The 21,368-nt window shown below is 40.7% G+C and overlaps 6 protein-coding genes across 6 annotated transcripts; 3 read left to right on the top strand and 3 right to left on the bottom strand.

Moving 5' to 3' along the window:
* The first annotated feature begins 139 nt into the window (after window positions 1-139).
* On the top strand, window positions 140-1,122 carry LOC135432444 (uncharacterized). Its single transcript, XM_064688151.1, has 4 exons — window positions 140-232; window positions 287-403; window positions 461-774; window positions 837-1,122. Exons 1-4 carry the CDS (start codon window positions 140-142, stop codon window positions 1,120-1,122), a joined length of 810 nt encoding a protein of 269 aa, XP_064544221.1.
* A 9-nt stretch (window positions 1,123-1,131) lies between these two features.
* On the bottom strand, window positions 1,132-1,814 carry Obp50a (Odorant-binding protein 50a). Its single transcript, XM_064687644.1, has 3 exons — window positions 1,718-1,814; window positions 1,574-1,657; window positions 1,132-1,497 (listed from the first exon to the last, which is right to left on the bottom strand). The coding sequence occupies exons 1-3, from the start codon at window positions 1,805-1,807 to the stop codon at window positions 1,132-1,134; spliced, it is 540 nt and encodes a 179-aa protein (XP_064543714.1). The 5' UTR covers window positions 1,808-1,814.
* Window positions 1,815-3,266: 1,452 nt separating this feature from the next.
* Obp50c (Odorant-binding protein 50c) lies at window positions 3,267-3,934 on the top strand. The gene is made up of 3 exons (XM_064688140.1): window positions 3,267-3,335; window positions 3,400-3,498; window positions 3,563-3,934. The coding sequence occupies exons 1-3, from the start codon at window positions 3,267-3,269 to the stop codon at window positions 3,932-3,934; spliced, it is 540 nt and encodes a 179-aa protein (XP_064544210.1).
* Window positions 3,935-4,114: 180 nt separating this feature from the next.
* On the bottom strand, window positions 4,115-4,616 carry LOC135432436 (uncharacterized). The gene is made up of 3 exons (XM_064688139.1): window positions 4,518-4,616; window positions 4,287-4,449; window positions 4,115-4,230 (listed from the first exon to the last, which is right to left on the bottom strand). Exons 1-3 carry the CDS (start codon window positions 4,614-4,616, stop codon window positions 4,115-4,117), a joined length of 378 nt encoding a protein of 125 aa, XP_064544209.1.
* A 250-nt stretch (window positions 4,617-4,866) lies between these two features.
* On the bottom strand, window positions 4,867-5,722 carry Obp50e (Odorant-binding protein 50e). Its single transcript, XM_064688138.1, has 5 exons — window positions 5,684-5,722; window positions 5,562-5,630; window positions 5,374-5,493; window positions 5,149-5,305; window positions 4,867-5,081 (listed from the first exon to the last, which is right to left on the bottom strand). The coding sequence occupies exons 1-5, from the start codon at window positions 5,720-5,722 to the stop codon at window positions 4,867-4,869; spliced, it is 600 nt and encodes a 199-aa protein (XP_064544208.1).
* Window positions 5,723-9,226: 3,504 nt separating this feature from the next.
* Window positions 9,227-21,022, top strand: Dh44-R1 (Diuretic hormone 44 receptor 1). Its single transcript, XM_064686886.1, has 12 exons — window positions 9,227-9,725; window positions 17,326-17,784; window positions 17,853-18,054; window positions 18,132-18,225; window positions 18,299-18,473; window positions 18,558-18,634; window positions 18,701-18,811; window positions 18,890-19,078; window positions 19,136-19,251; window positions 19,403-19,459; window positions 20,307-20,505; window positions 20,565-21,022. Exons 2-12 carry the CDS (start codon window positions 17,484-17,486, stop codon window positions 20,589-20,591), a joined length of 1,548 nt encoding a protein of 515 aa, XP_064542956.1. The 5' UTR covers window positions 9,227-9,725; window positions 17,326-17,483; the 3' UTR covers window positions 20,592-21,022.
* The last annotated feature ends 346 nt before the right edge of the window (window positions 21,023-21,368 follow it).

Genomic DNA, 21,368 nt, shown 5'->3' with positions numbered 1-21,368 from the left:
AAGAACTTTTCTAGCTGCTCCTAATTGCCACATCAGCTCCGAGTCGGGCCCCAGTTGTCGTTTGGCGTTTGCCGAAAAGTTTTGATTTTCAGTTGTTTAAAAGAAGCGCTGGAGCTTGCAGCGCTGTGAGCCAATCAACATGGAAGTGGGCCTGCTTAAGATCCTGCTAACAATCTGTTTTGGGCGCACAATTCAGGCGGCGCTCGTATGGAACACAGGCGGAACAATTGGAGTAAGTATTTTCCCGTCTGTAAATCTGATGCCATTTACAATTTCATTTTTTCAGATTTTTGCAGCTATTGCCATACCACTTGATCTGCCCGATAAGCATGTGTTTGTTTCAAATTATTTTGAGGCCACGTACACGCTGCCCAAAACTTGGCATGAAGAGCCACCAATTTTTGTAAGTTTCTTGAAAATTTGGTTCGATTCACATCACATTTTGTCCCCCGTTTTGCAGCGTCGTGATAATGATACGGACTTGGATGCAAGTGGTGATCCACTGGCTGATTTTGGGGACTACTATGACGACTATGACGAAGGGCCGCACCACAAACCCTCAAAGTTAAAGCCGCCCAAGCGTAAACACAAAACCAAGAAAAAGCCGAAGCCCACCCCAACGCCGTCATCTGATGACTACAAGGATTTCTTTGAGGGCTATCCGCAGGATCGGGCAGGGCGGGAGCGGAACGAGGCTTTGGCCAGACATCGCCAGGAGCATACGCTGCTCTCACGCACCAAGTTCTATAAGATACTTGGCCAGAGATTCGAAGAGTTCGTATAGCTTCAAAGCTGCTTAAGTTATCTATTGACCAGTTGCCTCTTGCTTCCAACAGACATGGCCTGGGCAGCGGCGACGGCTGCCTGCTGCGGCTCATCTGTGAGGCGAACAGTGCGCAGCTGGGCGAGCTCAATGGCGTACTGGGTAGCCTCATGCATGTGATGTTCAGTCCCAGCAGCTCCCAGTACGAGGCGCTGCCCCAGCGCTACTATAACGCGGAGCGCAATGGACAGCAGGACAATTGTCGAGGGTATTCCGCGAAATGTGAACGCAGCGTGCTGGACTTGATATCGCGTCCATTGATCGACTATATAGTAGGCAATAAATCGGCTTCGCTCTAAATCTTTATTCTATGTGCTTTTCATGAACATCTTGAGCGCTGGCCAGGCACAGTTCTTGATATACGCGCTTGCTTCCTGGCATTGCTTGTTGGCCCGCTGCCAGGCGCTGGCCGGACAGCGTCGCATCAGCCGCGAGTAGGCGCAGAGGCTGTAGAAGAGCGCATGGCGATCGCAGGCAGCGCTCTGGCGGCTGATCTCGGCCAGCTCGGTGTACTTGCTGGGCACCAGCGACGCGCAAGTCGCGAAATTGCTGGCATACGCCTCGATTATTTCCGGATTGCTAAAAGCGCGCTCCAGCATGGGACGCACCTGGGCTAGATTTAGCTGGCGGCCCTGCAGCGCCATTGTGGCATTGAATATGCAGGCCAGCCGACACTGGGTGCAGGTTGTGAAGACGAAGTCATAAATTGGAGTTAATATAAGCTAAAGTTAATATAAGCTAAACACTTACGCTAGGCTGCACGCCCGACTGGCCACACTCGCTGTTGTAGGCGCCCCAGTTGGGCAAGGGCAAAGGACAACACATTTGGACGTTCTGTTGAATCAAAGTCGATTAATTGATAGCAGGCGATTTTTTTAAGTTTGCGTCCTCTACCTGCACGGATTTGGGCGCTGCTCTGCACTTGGCAGCGCTCAGCAAAGCGGGAAGTACGGAGATTAGGAAGCACAGCAAACTCAGCCACATGCTTAAATGTCTCTGTGTCAACTGAATGGAATTCCCTGATCTAACTATGGCTAATAATATGTTGCACTTGCGTGCTGCAGCTGCATGTGCAGCCCGATAAGCTGGCGACAAGCGTTGCGGCTTGTTCTGGTCAGAGATACAAAGATACATAACGATTGCTATTTTAGAGCCATAAAAGTGTCTACAGCCATTAATAATAGTATTACTTTTATTATGACTTTCAATTAAACAAGCGTTTGCCTAATTACTTAATACTAGCTTTTTGTACAACCATGACGAAGCGCTTTGTATGGAAAATTATGTTTTCTATTAGTCGACCGCACTATGTAACTATCTTTGGTTCGCCTTTTTTGCGGAGATCCCTATAAATTAGCTTTTCTTACTTATCTCTATTTAAACAAGTCGGTACAAGTGTTACATATATAATATAACAATTAGCAGCAGCTAGACTTCCTACAAAACTGTAAATCCCTTCTCATTGTAAATACTTACAATGTAGAAGAAGTGCAGAGTTGAGAAAATGCATATAATGAACTGCATCTGTGTCAACTATAATTTTACTGTAATTTTATTTATTTATTTTATTTTTTCGTCTTGCCAATCAAATATTTATAATAGAAAAAGGTCGCCAAATCCAGCATAATTATTTATTTATTTATTTTTTTTTTTTTTCTACCTACCAAGCAGGAAAATTCACTAGTACAAATTAATTAATTAAGCTCTTACACGGCGAATATTAATAAAAAGTATTATATAAGATCTCAATACGCTGATCAAAATAATAAAAAAAAAATTTACTCTTTGTAATGTAAAATAAGCGCATTGCAAGTTAAAGTAAAGATGAAACTTATCCAGGGACTACAGCATGTTAAAGTGTCTGTCAATTTTACAATGAAGATGGGTTTAAGAGGCATATATAAATTGCTTCCGTGGACTTCCAGTGTCATTGTACCTTTTTACATTTCAAGTTATAGCAAGTTAGAGCTTAGGAGTACAAGTAAATGAAGAGCATATTAAAACGGGTTTTCTCTAGTTTAATTCCTTTCTCGTTTTTCCAAAGCACAAGAAGTGCCTTCCTAGTTAAAGTAAGTTAATTTAGGTTGAAGAATACATGAAAATAGTTAATCAAACATAACAGCATGTTAAAGCGTTTGTTAAGTTAACAAAGCATATAAGAAAATGTGCCTTATCCTGTCCCAAGTCCTGGCAGACAACTGACATTGGTAGAGACTTAGATGCCGCATAGACTCGCAAAGTAAGCATAGACTGAATTATGTAGGGATATTTGGGTGAATAATTAATTAATTTAATTAAACAATTTATTTGCCAATTAACTGCATAATTTGTGTGCGCTTCATTAATTTGCAGACAGTCTGAACGGTCGTATATATATAACATCAGATTTGGACAGTCACGGCTTAAATCGACAACAATGCTGACCAAGTGTGTGGCTGTAACAATGTGGCTGTTGGCCAACATATTGTCCGGCAGTGCTGACATCGACTGCAGTCAGCGTTTGCAGCATAATGTGAGTAAATCGAAAAAGGATATTGAATCCTTAACGAGCACTTTCAACCAAATTTCCCATACAGACGATTAGCAACTGCTGCGCCAAGCCCAGTCTGAACTTTGAGGCATTCCGGCAGAGTTGTGGCCGGTTTATGGCCGATAACCGGAAAAGCATGTCGCCCGTAAGTAGGAGAGCATTTTTCATGTCTACTTAATACAACTAACCAACACATTTCCATATGAAAGTGCCTCTACGATTGCATCTTCAATGTCAGCCAAACGATGACTGGCATGCAACTGAATGTGGACAATGCACACAGGATGACCGAACGGCTCCTGGGCACCAACAAGGAGTTTGTGGACATATATGCGACAGCTCTGGAGAGTTGCGCAGCAAACCAAAGTGCAATGCTCAAGTACAAGAAACGGCGTTTTTATGGCACCGAAAACTGTACCCTTCTGCCCCTGTATCTGGGCATTTGCGCTGCGGAATACGTATTTGTCCACTGCCCCCCGGCCAGCTGGACACGCAGCAGGATATGCGAGGAGGCGCTGGAATATAAAAATGCTTGCCAGTGCGATATAAGTGGACGATTTTGCAGTGCCAATTCCAATTAATTTTACCATTAAGGGACATACAGGAAAATAAACAAATAAGCTTTAGATAATCTAACATCCTGTGGATCTGAAAATTCTTGCCTCAGCACATGCTCTTCTAACAGCTAAAGTAATAAAATCTAGACATGTTTGGCATATGTTTCTATTTATGATCTTCAGATGACAGCAATTTATAATAGTTTAGTTGAAGAACACATCGTACCAGCTGGGCTGCTCCCGATAGCTGAGCGACTCTGCTGCACTGCAACCGTCATCAGAGTCCATTACATCGTCCTGTCCGATTGCCTGCATTTGAGCTGCTTGGGATTATTAATCAATAAGAGAAGTCAGATAAGTTGAGTTTTGTACTTGCCCAATTGCTCCAGATTCATGCCCAGACGTTGGGCATGTTGCATGAGCGCTGCGAGCAGCAGCTGTGTGTCGACAATGCCATCTTGTTCCACATCATGGAATGAGATCAAGGGCTGTTCCTCTTCTGCGGGACAGCCGAGAGCTATGTCGTTATTAGGTTCGAACTGTAACTGCTGGAATTAGGCATTAATTAGACAGGAAGATAAATCGGATTTGGCCAGATGAAAGGCACCTGCTCTGCTTCTGGCTCAACAACGAAGTCCTTGAAAGCAGCTCGAGCGCTGCTGCCAAGCAGCAGGCAGCTGATCAGAAACACAGTTGAATGATTCATAATGATAATCCCAGAAAAAAAGATCGTTTTTCAACTGAGCTGTTTGGCAACTGAACCTTGAATGAGCCATGGTTAAAAACATTAGCCAAACTCGGCAGCCAGACACTTGTCACGGCTCATTTAATGGGAACCGAGTCAGACTCATCAGCGTAATTATGAAATGATTTTAGATTTCTTTTTCAGTTTTATTTTAAACACTCGAACACAAAACATAAAGCTAAAAATGTTTATGAATAGAGGCTTATCGAGATCAGCTCATGGGCAGCGGCACATGCGGCAGAGGATTGCATTGCTCGGCGAACTGTTTGGCCACGAGGCAGTGCTCGTCCGACTTCCACATCTTGGCCGGACAGTTGATAAAGGTCTCCGCATTGACGCAGCTGTACAGCATGGCGGCATAGGGCGAACAGCCCTGGGGCAGAACCTTATACGCCTCGACCTTTGCGGCCTTCATGTGGCCATGAACTGGGGAAATAGTAGAAAGCAAGATAGTTAATCTTTGATCCAAAATTTGTATATTACGCATACGCACTGTTCTTTCGGCAGGTCTCAAAGGAGCGCACAATGTGAGGCACCACCTCGCGATCGCGTCGATGCACATGCTCCTGCAGATACTCTCTCACCTTGTCCAAATGCAGTCTGCCATTGACCAGGGCGCCCGTCTCTCTGTATATGCACTCCGGATAGCACTGGGAAGAGTCCAGGTGTTTAAAATAAAATATATATTTTAAATGACATTCCCTTGGTATTTACTTACCAAATGCGCAAACGCCGGATACTTCTGATTGGCGGACTTAAGTTGATTTACGTGCTGCTGGCATTTTTGTGGCACGTTGCCCAGATTGATTTCCGGCGTGCGGCAGCATGAGTTCACGTTCTGCCAAAATATTTCATTCAGTTCATTCAATATTCATTCATAATGCACGGACGATTCAATGTACTTACGAAATTGTTAAAATTCGGCGGCGATGAACAATTGTAGGCGGCATGGGCGTGGCGCAGCAACAACGACAGCTGCACATAAATATATAATTAAAGAGCGCGCGCATAAAAGGCTATTTACTCACCAATACCAATGCAGCGCACTGGAAAATTGTTGGTCGCATTTTCCGGAACTTTGTTTTATTGAAGTGTGGCAAATGAATAAAATTTGTGCGCCAGCGAATCGCTGCTTTATATAGTCAACCGGAAAACATATTCTAATGAGCTAATGTTATCGTCATCCTAATGAAAACAAAATGCTGCCTTTGGTCCAATGCGTCGATTGAAGGTGACACATCCGAAAAACAAAAAAAAAACAAAAAAATTGGCCAACTGATGGGCAGAGTGCGTCGACTGATACGTGATTACTTTCACCAGGCAACTGACTGACAGTGCGTGACCAGGGTAAACAGTCATTTTTTGTGGGGGAAATACCAGCAGCTAAATGGGTTTTAATATCCACTAAATACCCTGATTTTGATTGAATCAAATGCTTAGTCGTTTGGATAGTCACGATATATTCGTTTGTGTAACAGTCTACATAAGTTTATAAGAAGTAACATATTATTTCGTTCGTCTATCCTCCAATTGTAATAGCTATTATAGAGCCGTCCTCAGTAAATGGGCTTTCTAAGTAATAGATCCGAACAACGAGTCCAACGAAGGGGCTTTAGATTCAGTTGAGGGTTTGGATATAGTAAAGTATTGTCTTAAGCAAAGGCTTTATAAGCTAGTAATAGATATTTAAAAAATATGGGTTGATAGTTTGATAGGTTATATCGTACACTAAAATAATAATAATAATAATAATAATAATAATAATAATAATAATAATATTAATAATAATAATAATAATAATAATTATAAGAATAATAATAATAATAATAATAATAATAATAATAATAATAATAATAATAATAATAATTATAATAATAATAATAATAATAATAATAATAATAATAATAATAATAATAATAATAATAATAATAATAATAATAATAATAATAATAATAACAAAATAATAATAATAATAATAATAATAATAATAATAATAATAATAGTAATAATAATATTAATAATAATAATAATAATAATAATAATAATAGTAATAGTAATAATAATAATAATAATAATAATAATAATAATAATAATAATAATAATAATAATAATAATAATAATTAAAATCATAGTATAGTTTGATTTTTTGTATGTCCATCCATAGTCCTGATTCGTACGTATGCATCATTCAAGCATCTGACCTCATTGTCCCGACAGATGCATTTCCATTGTAGAATTGCTCAAGAACCTTCAGCTTATCTCACGCACCTGAACTACAATCTAATATGACAAATAAATAGAAAGATGTGTCAAAACAATTTCAATGCAACTAATTAGTAATGCATATAATTCATAAGGGCTCAATTGCTGGTATCAGCACGTCTCAGCTGAGTTAAACAGTTGACGACGATGCAGCCTTCAAAAGGAGTTAGTTCATAAATGCATGAGTAATGTGCGTAATCAGATTGTTGTTGGCTCAATGCCAACAAGTCGCCAGCTATTGTTGTTGATGCTATTGCTAAGCATCCACACCACCCACTCGGCTGGTAGCTCACTTGAGTCAGCGCATTGTTCAACTTCATTATCATCAACGTTTTCATCTCCATTGACGCTAGGTTTCAGTCTCATATGCTTGGCGGTTGCCTTGAGCTCATAACCGAGCCGAGCGTTGATGGGTTTTTTTTTTGGGTTGTAATCCGAGCTACGTGCAGGAGATTAAAGACATTAAATATTTTGAGTATTGTTTGCGTCAGGTAAGTAGCATTTAAGATTAAGTTATATGCGTTAAATTAAAGATTTAAGGTTCACAATATTTTAATTTCTGTACTTCAGCGACATCATCTGAACCCCTTCTTCGTACAAGTTTTGTACACACTCTGATAAAGCTTTATTAATTAAATGGATACATTATCAAGACTCAATCAAATATTGAAGTTTCTTTCTGCAGAAGATATATCCAAAATTATAAAAAAATTATTTTTTAAGGCAATTACGACTTTTATTCATCATATTCATTCATTCATCATCATTTATCTTATGTTTAACATTTGATAATTTGGTGTATCAATTTATTATACGAGCGTTTAGTAATCCTAAATATATTTTTTATGTTTTGTGTTTTGTATCTTGCTCTAGAGGTATCCTAATTGTCGTTGTATAAAATAAATGGCACTTATTTAAATTACTAGAACTTTAACTACGTACTTCAACTACGTGCCTTCATAACTTTCCCCAGCAATTGACAGCGATAGGGTATATAAATGTCCATCAGAAGGCCAGCTGAAGTGCAACAATAGTCAATTCATGGCCCAATCGCAGTCAACTCTTTGCCACAATGCGAAAACAGCTTGCCCTGATAGTTTTTCCCGACTGGATGAGGGAAAATTGAAAAACTTTTCCACAGTGTGTCTTAGCAATCAATCTAGGACTCGATGCCAAAGCACTTTAGACATACTTGAAAATCACTTTTATAGGTTGCTTAGATGCTAAATGTCTGGCGTTAAATTCAATTGGCTGGGGCTATGGCATGTCCTTGCCGTGAATGTGGATGAGCGCTTTAATATGCATAAGGATATACGCACACAAGGCACGCAGCGGCTGCAGGACATTTACGGCGAACATGTCTTTGCTCTCGGCAATGAATTTTTCAAATGGAATTTAAATGCTCTCGAGTGGCAGTTGACATTAGCATTTATTTTTGCAGAAGGTTGTCCGTGTTGTTGTTGTTGTCGTTGTTGTTGTTAAGGCCGTTAAGGACGCTTGCCGAATGTGTCAGACGCATTCAGCCCTCAGCTGTTTGGGGCCAAAATGTTTGTCATTGTGTTATTATCAGCCGGCTCCATGTCGGCTTTTTATTTAAATACGTAGGTGTGTGTGTGGGGGTGTTTGGGTGTGCATGTTGGGGTATCTTTGTTTTCACTGATTTATTTTTTGTTTTTTTTTTCAATTTGCGTGTGCCTTAAGGCAATTTCAGTTGAAGCACCTGTCGCATATTGTGATTTTTAATAAATGTCTACACGCGTCGTACTTGAGTTTAATTTGATTAGCTACGAGCTGAAACTGAGCTTTGGCCGGGCGCAAGTTCAAAGGCAATCCAAAATGATATCCTTTTGCCTGCATTTTCCGTCCGCCGGCAACTAAGCAAACACAGTTCCCGAAAGGGCAGCAAAATGCTACTCAAACATTGGGCATGACAAATATTTGCATAATCAAATGAGCAGATTTTCAGGCGCTTTAGCGAGTGGTTTGCGACAAAAAGAAATTGCATTTCCTTGGAAAATATTTCGGAAAATCTCAACACACACACTCACACACACACACACACCTGTTGCGGTAAGTCGGGCGTGTGGCCGAAGCAGCAACCGCCTGTCGCTTTTGTGGAACGCAGCTTTCGCAGAGCTTTTTGTGGAACCTAAATATTTCGCGCCATTTCCCCGAGCGGAAAGTGGTAAGAACTTGGTCGTTTTCCGGGGCTTGTTAAGATGCGACAGCATAGCCTTCAGTTATCAGCGGCTTGTGAGCGAGTGCGGTTCGAGCAGCGGCAGCCACAAATTGGTTCAGGGCATAGTTCGGTCAAAACTTTTAAAGACGCAACGAATTTCGAACACATACGAGTATTTAAATTAAATTGTTTAAATATTAAAGAGGGCATATAAGTAGTTAATTTATTTGTCCAAGTATTCACTTTATTCATAAATAAAATGCAGTTCTTTTAAGGCAGTGCAAAACATAAATTAAATGCCATGACAAATAATCCAGCATACAAGTGCTTAAATGACAACAAATAGTGAGTGTTTGTGTGAGTGGAGTGTGTGAGTGTGTGTGTGTGTCAATAACCAAGACAACGCAACAGCACACAAAAACCAAGAATAACGCTTAAGCATAATCATTTTGCAGCTTAGCAGGCGTTAAACAAATGTAAGCCAGGCCAAATAAGTGGTCAAAAGGACAAAGGATACCCAAAGCATTTGACTAAGCAGCGGTCAAATGAAAAATCCCACATTAGTTTGGGCCAACAAACAAAACGCCGAGGATTGCAGCCACTCGACGCTAAATTAACACAAGCCAGAGGTATGTGCAATTTGTGTGTGTGTGTGTGTGTGCGCGAGTGTGTGTGAATGTGTGGGAAGCAACAATCATCCACTGTTTGTGGTTTTAATTAAAATGCCAAGCAAAAAGCTATACACGCCCACACCTAGCACAACAATGCGTAGCAGAATAAAAGGATTGGCGATTGGCTTCATTGTTGTAAGTGTGTGTGTGTGGGGGTGTGAGTGTGTGGGTGGGTGCACACCCGGTGCAATATCGATTGCCAAAAACTCCATTAGATGCGGATAACGATAGCCCTGGCAACAGATTCATGTGGAAGCGGAAGTAAAAATGTTATCAAGCATAACAATGGCAGCCCATTTAGAAAACTTGTTGCCTACTTTTGGGCTGCCTTCGGTCGTGTTCTTCCATTTTGATTTCGTTTTATGAACTTCCGTTTGCCGCACTCTTATCATATCAACCCCATGACAAAGGCCCTCTTTGGAGTCCCCAGCACAGTCGTAAATCTCCTGGCAAATCTCTGGCATATTTGCCAAAACTTGCAATGCATTAAACCAAATTTTTATTGACCCAATAAATAACAGATTTCGCAGCACACACACTCCCACCCCCCCCCAACCGCCAGGTTTTCTGTTTGTCTTATTTAGCTTTTGTTGTGTGTTCATTTTTATGGATTTATGCGAGTCAGCAGCCGCAAGTAAATCCTCAGCTTGTTAGCAACATTTCAAGAAAGCCAGAGCCACATCCTCTCGAGCACTCACGTAGCTGCAGCGCGTGCCGTTCCGAGCTTTGCTGCTGCTGCTGCACGTGCCGCAGCACTCAAGCGGAACGGAAAACCGTTAATGGCGAGACAATAAAACGCAACACTTGTTGGCAATGGCGCCTGATCCTGTACCAAATGGCCGACCATCAAGTTTTGGATAACAGCCAAAAGTGGCGCTCAGAACCCGCTCAGACAGGTGTGGGAGGCCCTCGAGCGGCGGAAGTCTGTGCAAATTATGTTGCTCGTCTAGACAAGAGTCGGTCGCTCCTTGGCTAAAACTTGCTCCGCCCACTCCCCGAACACCTCTTTCGACATTCGCATGCGTAAACCAATATTTAAACCTTTGCCAGACTTTTGGACTGGGTAAAAACAACGTTTGCGTTTTTCATGCCGCCCATCATCAAATTTCATTGCCGCCTGTGGATACATTAATGTCGGGGAAAACACTTGCCACAAAAGTTTTATGCCCCGACCGATCTATGTACACACTACATTGTGCACATTAATGTATTGCGCGAGATTGCGCCTAGGGGAGTCGTATCAGTGCGAAAATTCATACATTTATAGCGCAGTCAAAAAGTCAAAATGTGTGGACTGAATGCTGGCAAAACTTCAGATGGTAAAACGTTATGTAACCCTGTGCTTTTTTGTCGACTTGGGTCAAAATTTAGATTTTCATTTTCAATCGATAGTTCTGATCCCTACGAGTCCAAATGGTTGTGGAATGATAACAGTCGGATATTATTTGGCCGCGATTTTCCAAAATATCATCAAATTAGGTTGACTTTACATACGAATCGATTATTGTTCAAAAAATTTTTTTAAACCAACCGATTTTAAAAATGATTTTTAATGACAATTGATAGTTGGGATCCGAACGAATTCAAAAAGGTATAACATTTCAAAATCAAACAATATTTACCCGAGATATTCAAAAAAAAATAATCAAAAAAGTTTTGATTTTCGAACGGACCCCGATTTTTAGAAAAAACGTGATGTTACCCCCTGCCATTTGGTCGATTTTGGTCAAAATTTAGATTTTCATTTTTTTGATGCCAATCGATAGTACTGATCCTTACGAGTCCAAAATGGTATAAACTTCCAAAATCAGACATTATTTGGCCGAGATATTCCAAAAAAGCATCAAAAAAGGTTGACTTTAGAAACAAATCGGTTTTTAGTCAACAAATTTTTTTAAACCACCGATTCTTAAAATGTTTGAATGCCAATTGATAGTAGGGATCCGAACGAATTCAAAACGGTATAACATTTCAAAATCTGACATTATTTGGCTGAGATATTAAAAAAAAAATCATCAAAAAAGTTTTGATTTTCGAACCGACCCCGATTTTTAGAAAAAACGTGATGTAACCCCTTGCCATTTGGCAGATTTTGGTCAAAATTCAGATTTGAGATTTCAGATTTTTATTTAACGAATTCAAAAAGGTATAACATTTAAAAATCAGACAATATTTACCCGAGATATTCAAAAAAAATCATCAAAAAAGTTTTGATTTTCGAAACGACCCCGATTATGAAAATCGTGCCTTTTGGCCGATTTTGGTCAAAATTTAGATTTTCATTTTTTTGATGCCAATCGATAGTACTGATCCTTACGTGTCCAAATTGGTATATCATTCCAAAATCTGATTTAATTTGGACGAGATATTAAAAAAAATCATCAACAAATACTTGATTTTCAGATTATAATTTTTGAATTTGAATGGGTTTTGGTCACATATTCGATTGTGAAAAAATGAGAATGTCCTGATAAATTTAAGGACTTTAAAGTTTGCAAGTATAGAAAACTATCGATAATACCGAGTCTTACAGCTTCGAAAATAATGGATTAAATGATGTCGATAACTATTACAGTACTATGTTTATTTATTACTAGGAGACATTATTCGGGATTGCCAGGACTACGTTTTATTTTTTAATTTCCTATGTCACTTTTGCACCCATTTCATGCTGGGGGAAATTTAAATCTACCCGTTAGGGAATTTCTACAATTGCAAGTAGAATTTCCTAGAATCCCATCTTATCATAAAATGTATCTACAGTAACAATTTCACGACAAACAGCTTTCTTTACAGAGATAAAAATAAAATCTGCGCGCGATAAAAGTAATGAAAAATAGAAAAAAATAAGATACATAGTAAAAATTAGTATATGATGGAATTAAAATAAAGTAAAGGCAGGCGAGGAGAATCGAAATACAATTTAGTAGACATAAATATGGGCGGATGGGGAATCCCTGAGGCAGTGGGGGAATTTTTTTAAGCTTGAATACATACTTAAATACATACTGAACGTAGTCAGAAATGGAGATATTATTAGGGCAAAAAATGAGAAATTAGAGAGAGAGAGGCAGAGAGAAAGAGATCTAATAAAGTAGAGCTGTCAATTCTCAATAATAGAGTAATCAACATAATAGATTATGATTCATATTAATTAGATTGTTAAGTTTAGTTATTAAAGGTAACACCCATTCGATTAATATTATTATTTATTTATTTATTAAATGGCTTGTAAGGTTGCTGTTGCCTTATATTATTTTATATTTTTATTTTTGTTTTTCTTTTGTTACTCAAATGCATTCGATTAGTAATTTTTAAACATAAATCCAAGCCGGGAATGCTGTTCAGCTAAAATACATATAAAACGCATTTGGGATTGTCATAATATATGCCCAAAGGTGAAACATATGCGCATATACATATGTGTGTGCTTTTAAGCATTTTGCACTGGCGCACGCGTCGTATGCGTAACATTTGCTCATGAATTTTTAAATGCTCCGCGGCCTCATTGTCTCGTTTGCCTCTGCTCGCTGTGTGTCCTGTTTATGCATATAAAATTTAACGAGCTACCATAATGAGAGCTGAAACAGAGCAGCAACAGCTAAAAATAGCAATCAAGCTCTGTTGGCTTTTTGTTGGGCACATCCTGACATTGTCCTGGCGCTCATCCGACCCTGCTTTTTGCGGCTTTATTATCTTGGCGTCTGCTGATAATGAAAATGTCTTAAATATAACCGCGACCTGTCCACGCATGTCACAGCCAGGCGACAACTGGAGAGCAGCGGCCACCATTAAGTTGCCCCACTTTGGCGGTGTCAACCGCAGCCATTTAATGCTGTATGCCGCAAATGGCGGAACAATTGCTCCACTTTGTGTGCTTCTCTTGTATGATTATTATTATATTTTCAATTCTATATATTGGAATGCTCGACAATTACCAGCAGCAGCGCGGAGCAGCTGGCGAGGCGCGTAAACATTTATAAGCATTAGAGCAGCAGCCGGAAATTGCAGGCACTCGCAGAGGACATAGGGCAGAGAGCAGAACTTGAGGTATGAGCATTTCGCATTCCGTTCACTACGGTACTCAGTCAGCAGCAGGAATTCGATACCCACACACACGCGCACACACTAAACGTCTTTTTGTGTGTGTGTGTGTGTGTGTGTGCGTGTGTTGTCGCCAGCGCCTTTGGCAAATCCATTGTGTGCAATCGCACGAGATTAGATACAATCTTCTATAATAGCATATACGCTGGTCCTGTGGCTTGGGATCTGAGTGGGGGATGGCAAAAACTGGGCAAGGATGCGACAGCAAATAAGCAAACGTTATACTACATTGCCTCCGCCTCCGGCTCTGTCGGCCACTAGTGTGTTTATCCATTTGCTCTGCTTCTATTTGTGTGTGCATTTTATTTGTTCATCTACATCTGTGTCCTCTTATACCCTGTATACAAAGCAGTATAGCAAAGGGGTATCGTAAATGTGGGGAAGTATGTTTACATAAAGAAGAATTTGTCCAGAGTTTGTTGAGGACTCTTATCACTCCGATAAATTCCGACAAAAGTGTTTTCAATTCACAATTTTACTTCAAGCTTGAAAAGAGGGTATCTCCCAGTCAAGCTCTCTTGCCCAAAGCATTCATAGTTATCCTACGTCCGTTTTTTTTTTACCAGCCTGCGGACGTTTTCGTAATGTGCTTTTTATATTTGCGTTGATTTGGCCAAGCTGAAAATATTTTATGATGCCAGCCGGACATTCATCAAGTTGTGAACGCCATAAATGAGATTGTCAGATGAACACATTTCATTTCTGTGTGTGCGGGTGTACGTGTTGGTGTGTGTCTTGTCTTTGCCAAACTGTCAAAATAAATTTGCATTTGCGCCTGATGAATTGTGAGGGACATTTTGCTGTTTCGTCTCTTGTTGCGGCTAATTGAAATCAAATATGCAGTTAGCAATCATATTTCCATTTTAATTTAAACTCTTATATATTTTCCACTTTTTAAGGGTTCAGTTTGCCAGCTGCACATTATTTATGAGGCAATTAGATGCTCGGGTATTTCAATTTTATTCTTAAGCATTTTTGTTGCCGCCTTTGCGCGGGCAATTCGCAAAATTGCGGCTGCAAATTGAAATGTTCAGCGGGCGCAAGCGCCTCCTCCTCCTCCGCCGCAAGCCGCAATTGCAGTTGGCTATAACCAGCGGCTAACGTGGCTAATGAATGCTGGGCTGAAAGCAAGTAAGCCCGAGGCATGTGCAGAAATAATCTAGTCGGCGGCTTTATGTTGCGCTAATTTACGAGCCAGGCGGCATACACAATAACAACAATAAACAAAACAGTTTCAGCAAAAGAGCGCACAACAAAGGGCTAAGAAGTTATGAGGCATTGCACACAGTGAGTCAGAAAAGTAGAACGCCCATCTACACACACTGAGCGAATATGTGCTAAATAGCCAACGGGCAATAAATGTTCTGTTTGACTAAAAAAGCAACTGTTTGCTAAGTATAATAAAGAAGTATAAATAACATACAGTGCTCGCTCGCATATTAGAACTATATTGTTGAAAAGTTTACTAAAATGCATATAAATATATTATTTCAATTTGTTATATGTTATTACAAGCAAGTGAAAATTTAGTTATAAGCGAGTTAAAAGTTTCATCAATTTTGCGAATTATTATTATTTATATTACGTTATTATTATTGTTTAAAGTCGTTGTCGTTGTCGTTAAAGTTGTTGTCGGTCTTTACGGTTTAGTTTTAGGTTTATGTAACACTATATAAATCATAATGTATATCTGCTTACATGGCCTATATCATTAACTCTACTAATAAAGCATACATCGCAGATGTTTTATGATTTGGTTTATTTGGCGCTTTCGTCGGATATTTAAATTTAATTTTCATTTGTATCTTTAGCTGGGAAATGTTATTTGAAATATGCATAAATTGAGGTTTTAACAGAATTCTGTTGAAATTGTTTTCGGTTATTCCGCCTAATACATAAATAATTGTTAGCTATTTACTATGCCGCCCTATGCATATATAAGGACTTACTATTAAATGCGAAACCCTTTACGCTCTCCACAACAGCTAGTCTCGGCACATATGAAAAACCACTTCCCTTTTCCCATTTCATATTCCACCCGTTCGCATACTCCACACGCGCACTGTATTGCACGCTTGGCTGGGCATAGCTACTACATATTTATTATCTGTTTATATAAGTGTGCGTGTGTGTGTGTGTGTGTGTGTGTGTGAAATGTGTGTATTTGCGCCTGTTTTTATGCCATGCATTAATGTAACGATGCATCATTTATGCCATTTATTATCAGCATATAAATGCAAGATTTGGGTCCTGCTGACTTGAAGGTTGTGCTCCCGGCCACGCCCTTTGCTGGCTGTCTAGCCTCTAATTTCTATTATGGCCTGTAGGCTAGCTTTTTGTCTTTGGCCTTTTTTCCAGCCAGCAGCAACAGCGCGGTCCAAACCACGGCCAAAACCCCAACCGACTGTCAGTCAGCCGTTGATGGCCAACTTTTGTGCAAGCTAATGAATTTTTATAGCACTGTAGTACAGTTCCCACCCCCCTCTGTTCGTGCTATATTAATAAATCAGGCAAAATGTGTCTGGGCCAAGTTAAAGCCGTAAGGTAAGGCCGCTGGGCATAAAATGCAATTTTCCTCATTGATTTTATGGCGCTTTAAACTGTTGCCCTTTTGGCACAGAAACCATTCCGTTGGGTTCTTTGTTGGCCAATGCAATTAACACACGCACACTCACACACAGACACACACACATATTGTAGTAGCCGCAAGCTGCGGTTGCCAGCAGCTTGTTTGGACCTCAGTCCTGGTTTCTAACCCAGTTGCCGCGCACAATCCCTGGCACACACACACAAACGCACAATCACACTCACTTTGTTAGCTGTCACATTGAACTGTGTTTTCTTAGCCATTTGACGGGTTTTCATGAGTTTGGCTAGCTTAAAGCGATTTCGTGACAAATTTACATGTTTAAGTGGTCTCCGAAATTGCCGTATTTTAAAGAGTTTTGGATTTCTTGTGTTCTGTGGTTGTATTCAAATATATGTAACGAAAAGAATAAGAATCGCTTGCCCTTCAGCGATTCAGCGGAGGGGTATAAGAGCTTGCGACTTGAAATTCCGGGGGTAGGTTCCATTATGGCACGCGCAGATCCAGTTTGGTTTTTCAGATTCAATTTTAACTACTACTTATATAGATAAACTTAGAGAATACATTCCCCAGTTCCGCTAATATTGAAAGAAAAAACTTTGTTTGACGTATAGAATTTGGTCCTCATAAGCTAAAGAATGCATTTCCCATATGTGGGACCAAGGGACCAGTGTTTATGTGTGTGTGTGTTTGAGAATATGGAAGGAAATTCGAAATTTGAAACGGCAGCTCGGCGTTAGGTTCAGGGTATCGCCTAGTTGGGCACACCCGACTAGAAAACTGTAACTGGTTTACGACTAGAATATTGCAACATTTGAAGATGTCCTTAATTTCAACGTTAAAAAACAATTTTATTCTATGTTTCAGAAATTGAATTCATTGCTGGACTTTAACAATTGTTTTACTTGATTTGAAGACAAAACTCTTGGGGTTTTCGCTAAGTGCAAGCAAAAGTAAGTTAACCGAAGCCGCTGATATGTCAGTTTGACACGCCCACAGCCAAAGCGGGCGCAGCAGCTGCAACAATGAGCAAGGACAACAGCAACAGCCACGGCAACAACAACAATAACCACTTCGCTAGCGAAGCATTGAACAGCAGCGTTAATGACGCTCTTTGGTCCCTGAACAATCTGGATGGCATCAATCAAAGCGTCGAGCTGCACTGCCTGCTGCAGCAGCAAATTGAGGCAACGACCTATGGCAATGCGAGCGACCATTGCCTCACCCAGTTCGATACGATACTCTGCTGGCCGCGCACGGCACGCGGCACCCTGGCGGTGCTCCAGTGCATGGATGAACTGCAGGGCATACACTACGACAGCAGCAGTGAGTATATGCCATTGACATGTCCTTTGCCTTTGACCTATCCAAACGGCTGTCGTTACGCTCCGCAGAGAATGCAACGCGCTTTTGCCACTCGAACGGCACCTGGGCCCAGTATACGGACTACGATGCCTGCGCCCATTTGCCCGCGGAGACGCAGACGGTGTCGGAGTTCGAGACCATTGTGGAGCTGCCCACCATCATTTATTATATCGGCTATGCTCTAAGCCTGGTCTCGCTCACGCTGGCGCTGATTGTCTTTGCCTACTACAAGTGAGTGTCTGGCGAGCCATGTAACTGCCAACTATTCTTATATACATACAATCTGCCTCTGCTCCTCCTGCTTTCAGGGAGCTGCGTTGCCTGCGGAACACCATCCACGCCAATTTGTTCTTCACCTACATCATGTCGGCTTTGTTCTGGATACTCTTGCTGTCCGTGCAGGTGAGACAGTGTCCATTTCTCATTTCGCTTTACCTTTATGCCGCTCTGGCCCTTTTGTCTGTCATCCTTGCAGATCTCTATTCGCAGTGGAATGAGCAGCTGCATTGCCCTGGTCACGCTATTTCATTTCTTCACGCTGACTAATTTCTTTTGGATGCTGGTGGAGGGTCTGTATCTGTATATGCTGGTGGTCAAGACCTTCTCCGGCGATAATATACGATTTAATATCTACGCCTCCATTGGCTGGGGTAAGTTTCGGCTGCGATTGCAATTTGTACAGCTAATTAAGTTGTCATCTCCCCACATCCCTGTTTGACCGCCCTGTTCGACAGGCGGCCCGGCGCTATTTGTGGTCACCTGGGCGGTGGCAAAGAGTCTAACGGTGACCTACAACCACAACATGGAGAAGGTAGGTTAAGGTCGCACAGCTTACTTTCGTTTCGTTCGGGCTCATTAAACTTTTATTCGCGCCCAGTATGACATCAACTGTCCCTGGATGGAGGAGACGAATGTCGACTGGATATTCCAGGGTCCCGTCTGTGCGGTTCTCATCATCAATTTGACATTCCTGCTGCGCATCATGTGGGTAAGTTGTTAGGCCCGTCGCCCGACGCCCGACGCATGTCAAGCCTCGTAACCGCAACGGATTTTCTTCTGTTGTCAGGTGCTCATCACCAAGCTGCGCTCCGCGAACACTGTGGAGACGCGTCAGTACCGGAAGGCGGCCAAGGCGCTGCTCGTGCTCATTCCGCTCTTTGGCATCACCTATCTGGTGGTGCTGGCCGGCCCCTCCGAGTCGGGCCTAATGGGTCACATGTTTGCCGTACTGCGCGCCGTGCTGCTCAGCACCCAGGCAAGTGTTTTGTTTGCGCAACGTTGCGGCTCAAATATTTACTCTGCTGCTTGACAGGGCTTTTGGGTGTCTCTGTTCTACTGTTTCCTCAACTCGGAGGTGCGCAACGCGCTGCGACATCATGCATCCACTTGGCGCGACACGCGCAACATACAACGCAACCAGAACCGACGGTGGGTCCCCGCTTCAAGTAGTTAGTCCCAACTATTCAGACACGCACTCAACTATCCAGACACACAGCCACTCTCTTTCTGTCTCTCTCTCTCTGTCTCTCTCATTTTTAATACACACCTCTAAAGCTCTTCTTTCGCAACTCCTTGGCAGGTATACAACAAAAAGTTTCTCCAAGGGCGGCGGCTCCCCGCGCGCTGAGAGTATGCGGTAAGTGAAAATTGTCTTGAGAATTTTTCGGGTTTAATTACACGCACCTGTTTCGCATAATGAGGCAAAGCGTGTTGCAGGTGTCAGGTAAGACAGTAATGAGCAGCCAGGTCGTACAAGTAGATTACTTTACTCTTCAACCAGTTCTTTTGTCAACGTTTTTTATCGAATTCAGTTTACATATCGAATTCAGTTTTGTACATGCAAGGGGCTTTTCCATAAAAGCACTCAAAATATATACTTATATTTATCTATATATTTATTTTTATAAGTATTTTCCATTTAGTATAAGAAATAATATCAGAGTTTTGTCAACGCTTTCGGATGATATCATGTACTTAAACTATTTCCTCATTTGTTAAATTTGCATTCGAATTAAAGAAGGATTGAAAGTTGAAATATATAAACAAGAGACCTGGCATATGTCCATTTTTCTGTGGTAGGCAGTACATATGCACATATGCTCATATATCATATCATATGTCGAATCATAATATTTTTATATGGACTTCAGCAATTTCGACTCACTTTATTGTTCTCCTAAGCTATATAGTAAAACGGTATCTGATCGGGCTACTATTTTATATAGCTCCCATAAGAACCAAAATAGAAGCTTATGTCTAAAAGAATTTTCAATCCTTAGCGGGTCAAAGAAGCCATTCTCCTGGCTTATAGTTTCCTTAATTCTTAAAGTTTTAAGTGCATGGTATATTTTTTAGCTGTTTATACTTTTCCTCTTACACATTGTTATGTATATATTTATATGTTTGTATATACACAACACTCTATTTAAACCCTTTCCCCTTAAAAAGTTGGTGCTTGTATTAAGTTTTCGTTTAATATTCAGCCCCTTAACATCTTACTATGGACGTGGCAAGCGTGAATCGTGTGTATCTTCGGCCACAACCACCACGCTGGTGGGTCAACATGCTCCGCTGTCGCTGCACCGTGGTTCCAACAATGCGCTCCACATGCTGCCCACCAATATTGCGGGCACCGGCAGCACTCTAAGCGTCATGCCCAGAGCCATCAGTCCCCTAATGAAGGTAACTGAAAAAAATTAACAATTTATTTGTGGAATTGCTAAGGTTCTCTCCGATTGCAGCAGGGACTCGAGGAGAACTCCGTATAAAAGGGGGCGCGCCCACACAATTTCGCACACACTCGCACACACAGAGGGTAGATTATATGATGTCTTCTAGGTCTCCTCTTGATGTTGTTGTTGGCATTGATGGAACTGTAAATTGTACAACTAAGTAGTCAAGATTTTAGCAAATGGCAAGCAAGCTGCAAGCATCTTAAGAGACTGAACTGAATTTTAATTTGAATTTTTCCATCCCACAACATTTCACAATGTGGAGCTGAAGTTCATAAGTTAACAATTATTTTCCAATTACGCATAGCTAAATGAAGTTTTTATCTTTTAATTAATGTAAACTTATAAAGATAGCCACACAAACTGTTTTAATTGTTGGATGTTGTGAATGTTTTCAGCCATATGAACTAAACCTATGCGAACGCTACCTTAAACTACTATTCTATCGTGTATATACATATATATAAACTAATAAATGATATTTATTTGAGTGTATACAAAAAACAAGTTGATTCAATTAATTGCTGCTTTATCCGCCTGGTAAAATGTAGTCGGCATTTTGTAAAATACGAGCTGAAGAGAATCAGAAATATGCATGCCTAAAATAAATCGAGACTTTGCAATAATCTGAATAATTTATATGTGTGCTATAAATAAATCACAGGAGTTGGTTTAAATATTGAATTGGTTTCTTTTATGTTCACAATTTTACCAATTTATTGCGTTCTCTCTTTCGCTTTCTTTTTTGGGCGAGGTCATTAATTTGTATAGCTTATTGTGCTGCTGCTATACGAAATTTTTCAATGAAATTTT

This window comes from Drosophila montana, unplaced genomic scaffold (genome assembly GCF_035044405.1).
Source record: "Drosophila montana isolate Dmon_TW-CO22-7 unplaced genomic scaffold, ASM3504440v1 contig_3200_1, whole genome shotgun sequence".
Taxonomy (NCBI): domain Eukaryota; kingdom Metazoa; phylum Arthropoda; class Insecta; order Diptera; family Drosophilidae; genus Drosophila; species Drosophila montana.
Note: the sequence above shows the minus strand (reverse complement) of the source record. Positions and strands in the feature narration are given on the sequence as shown.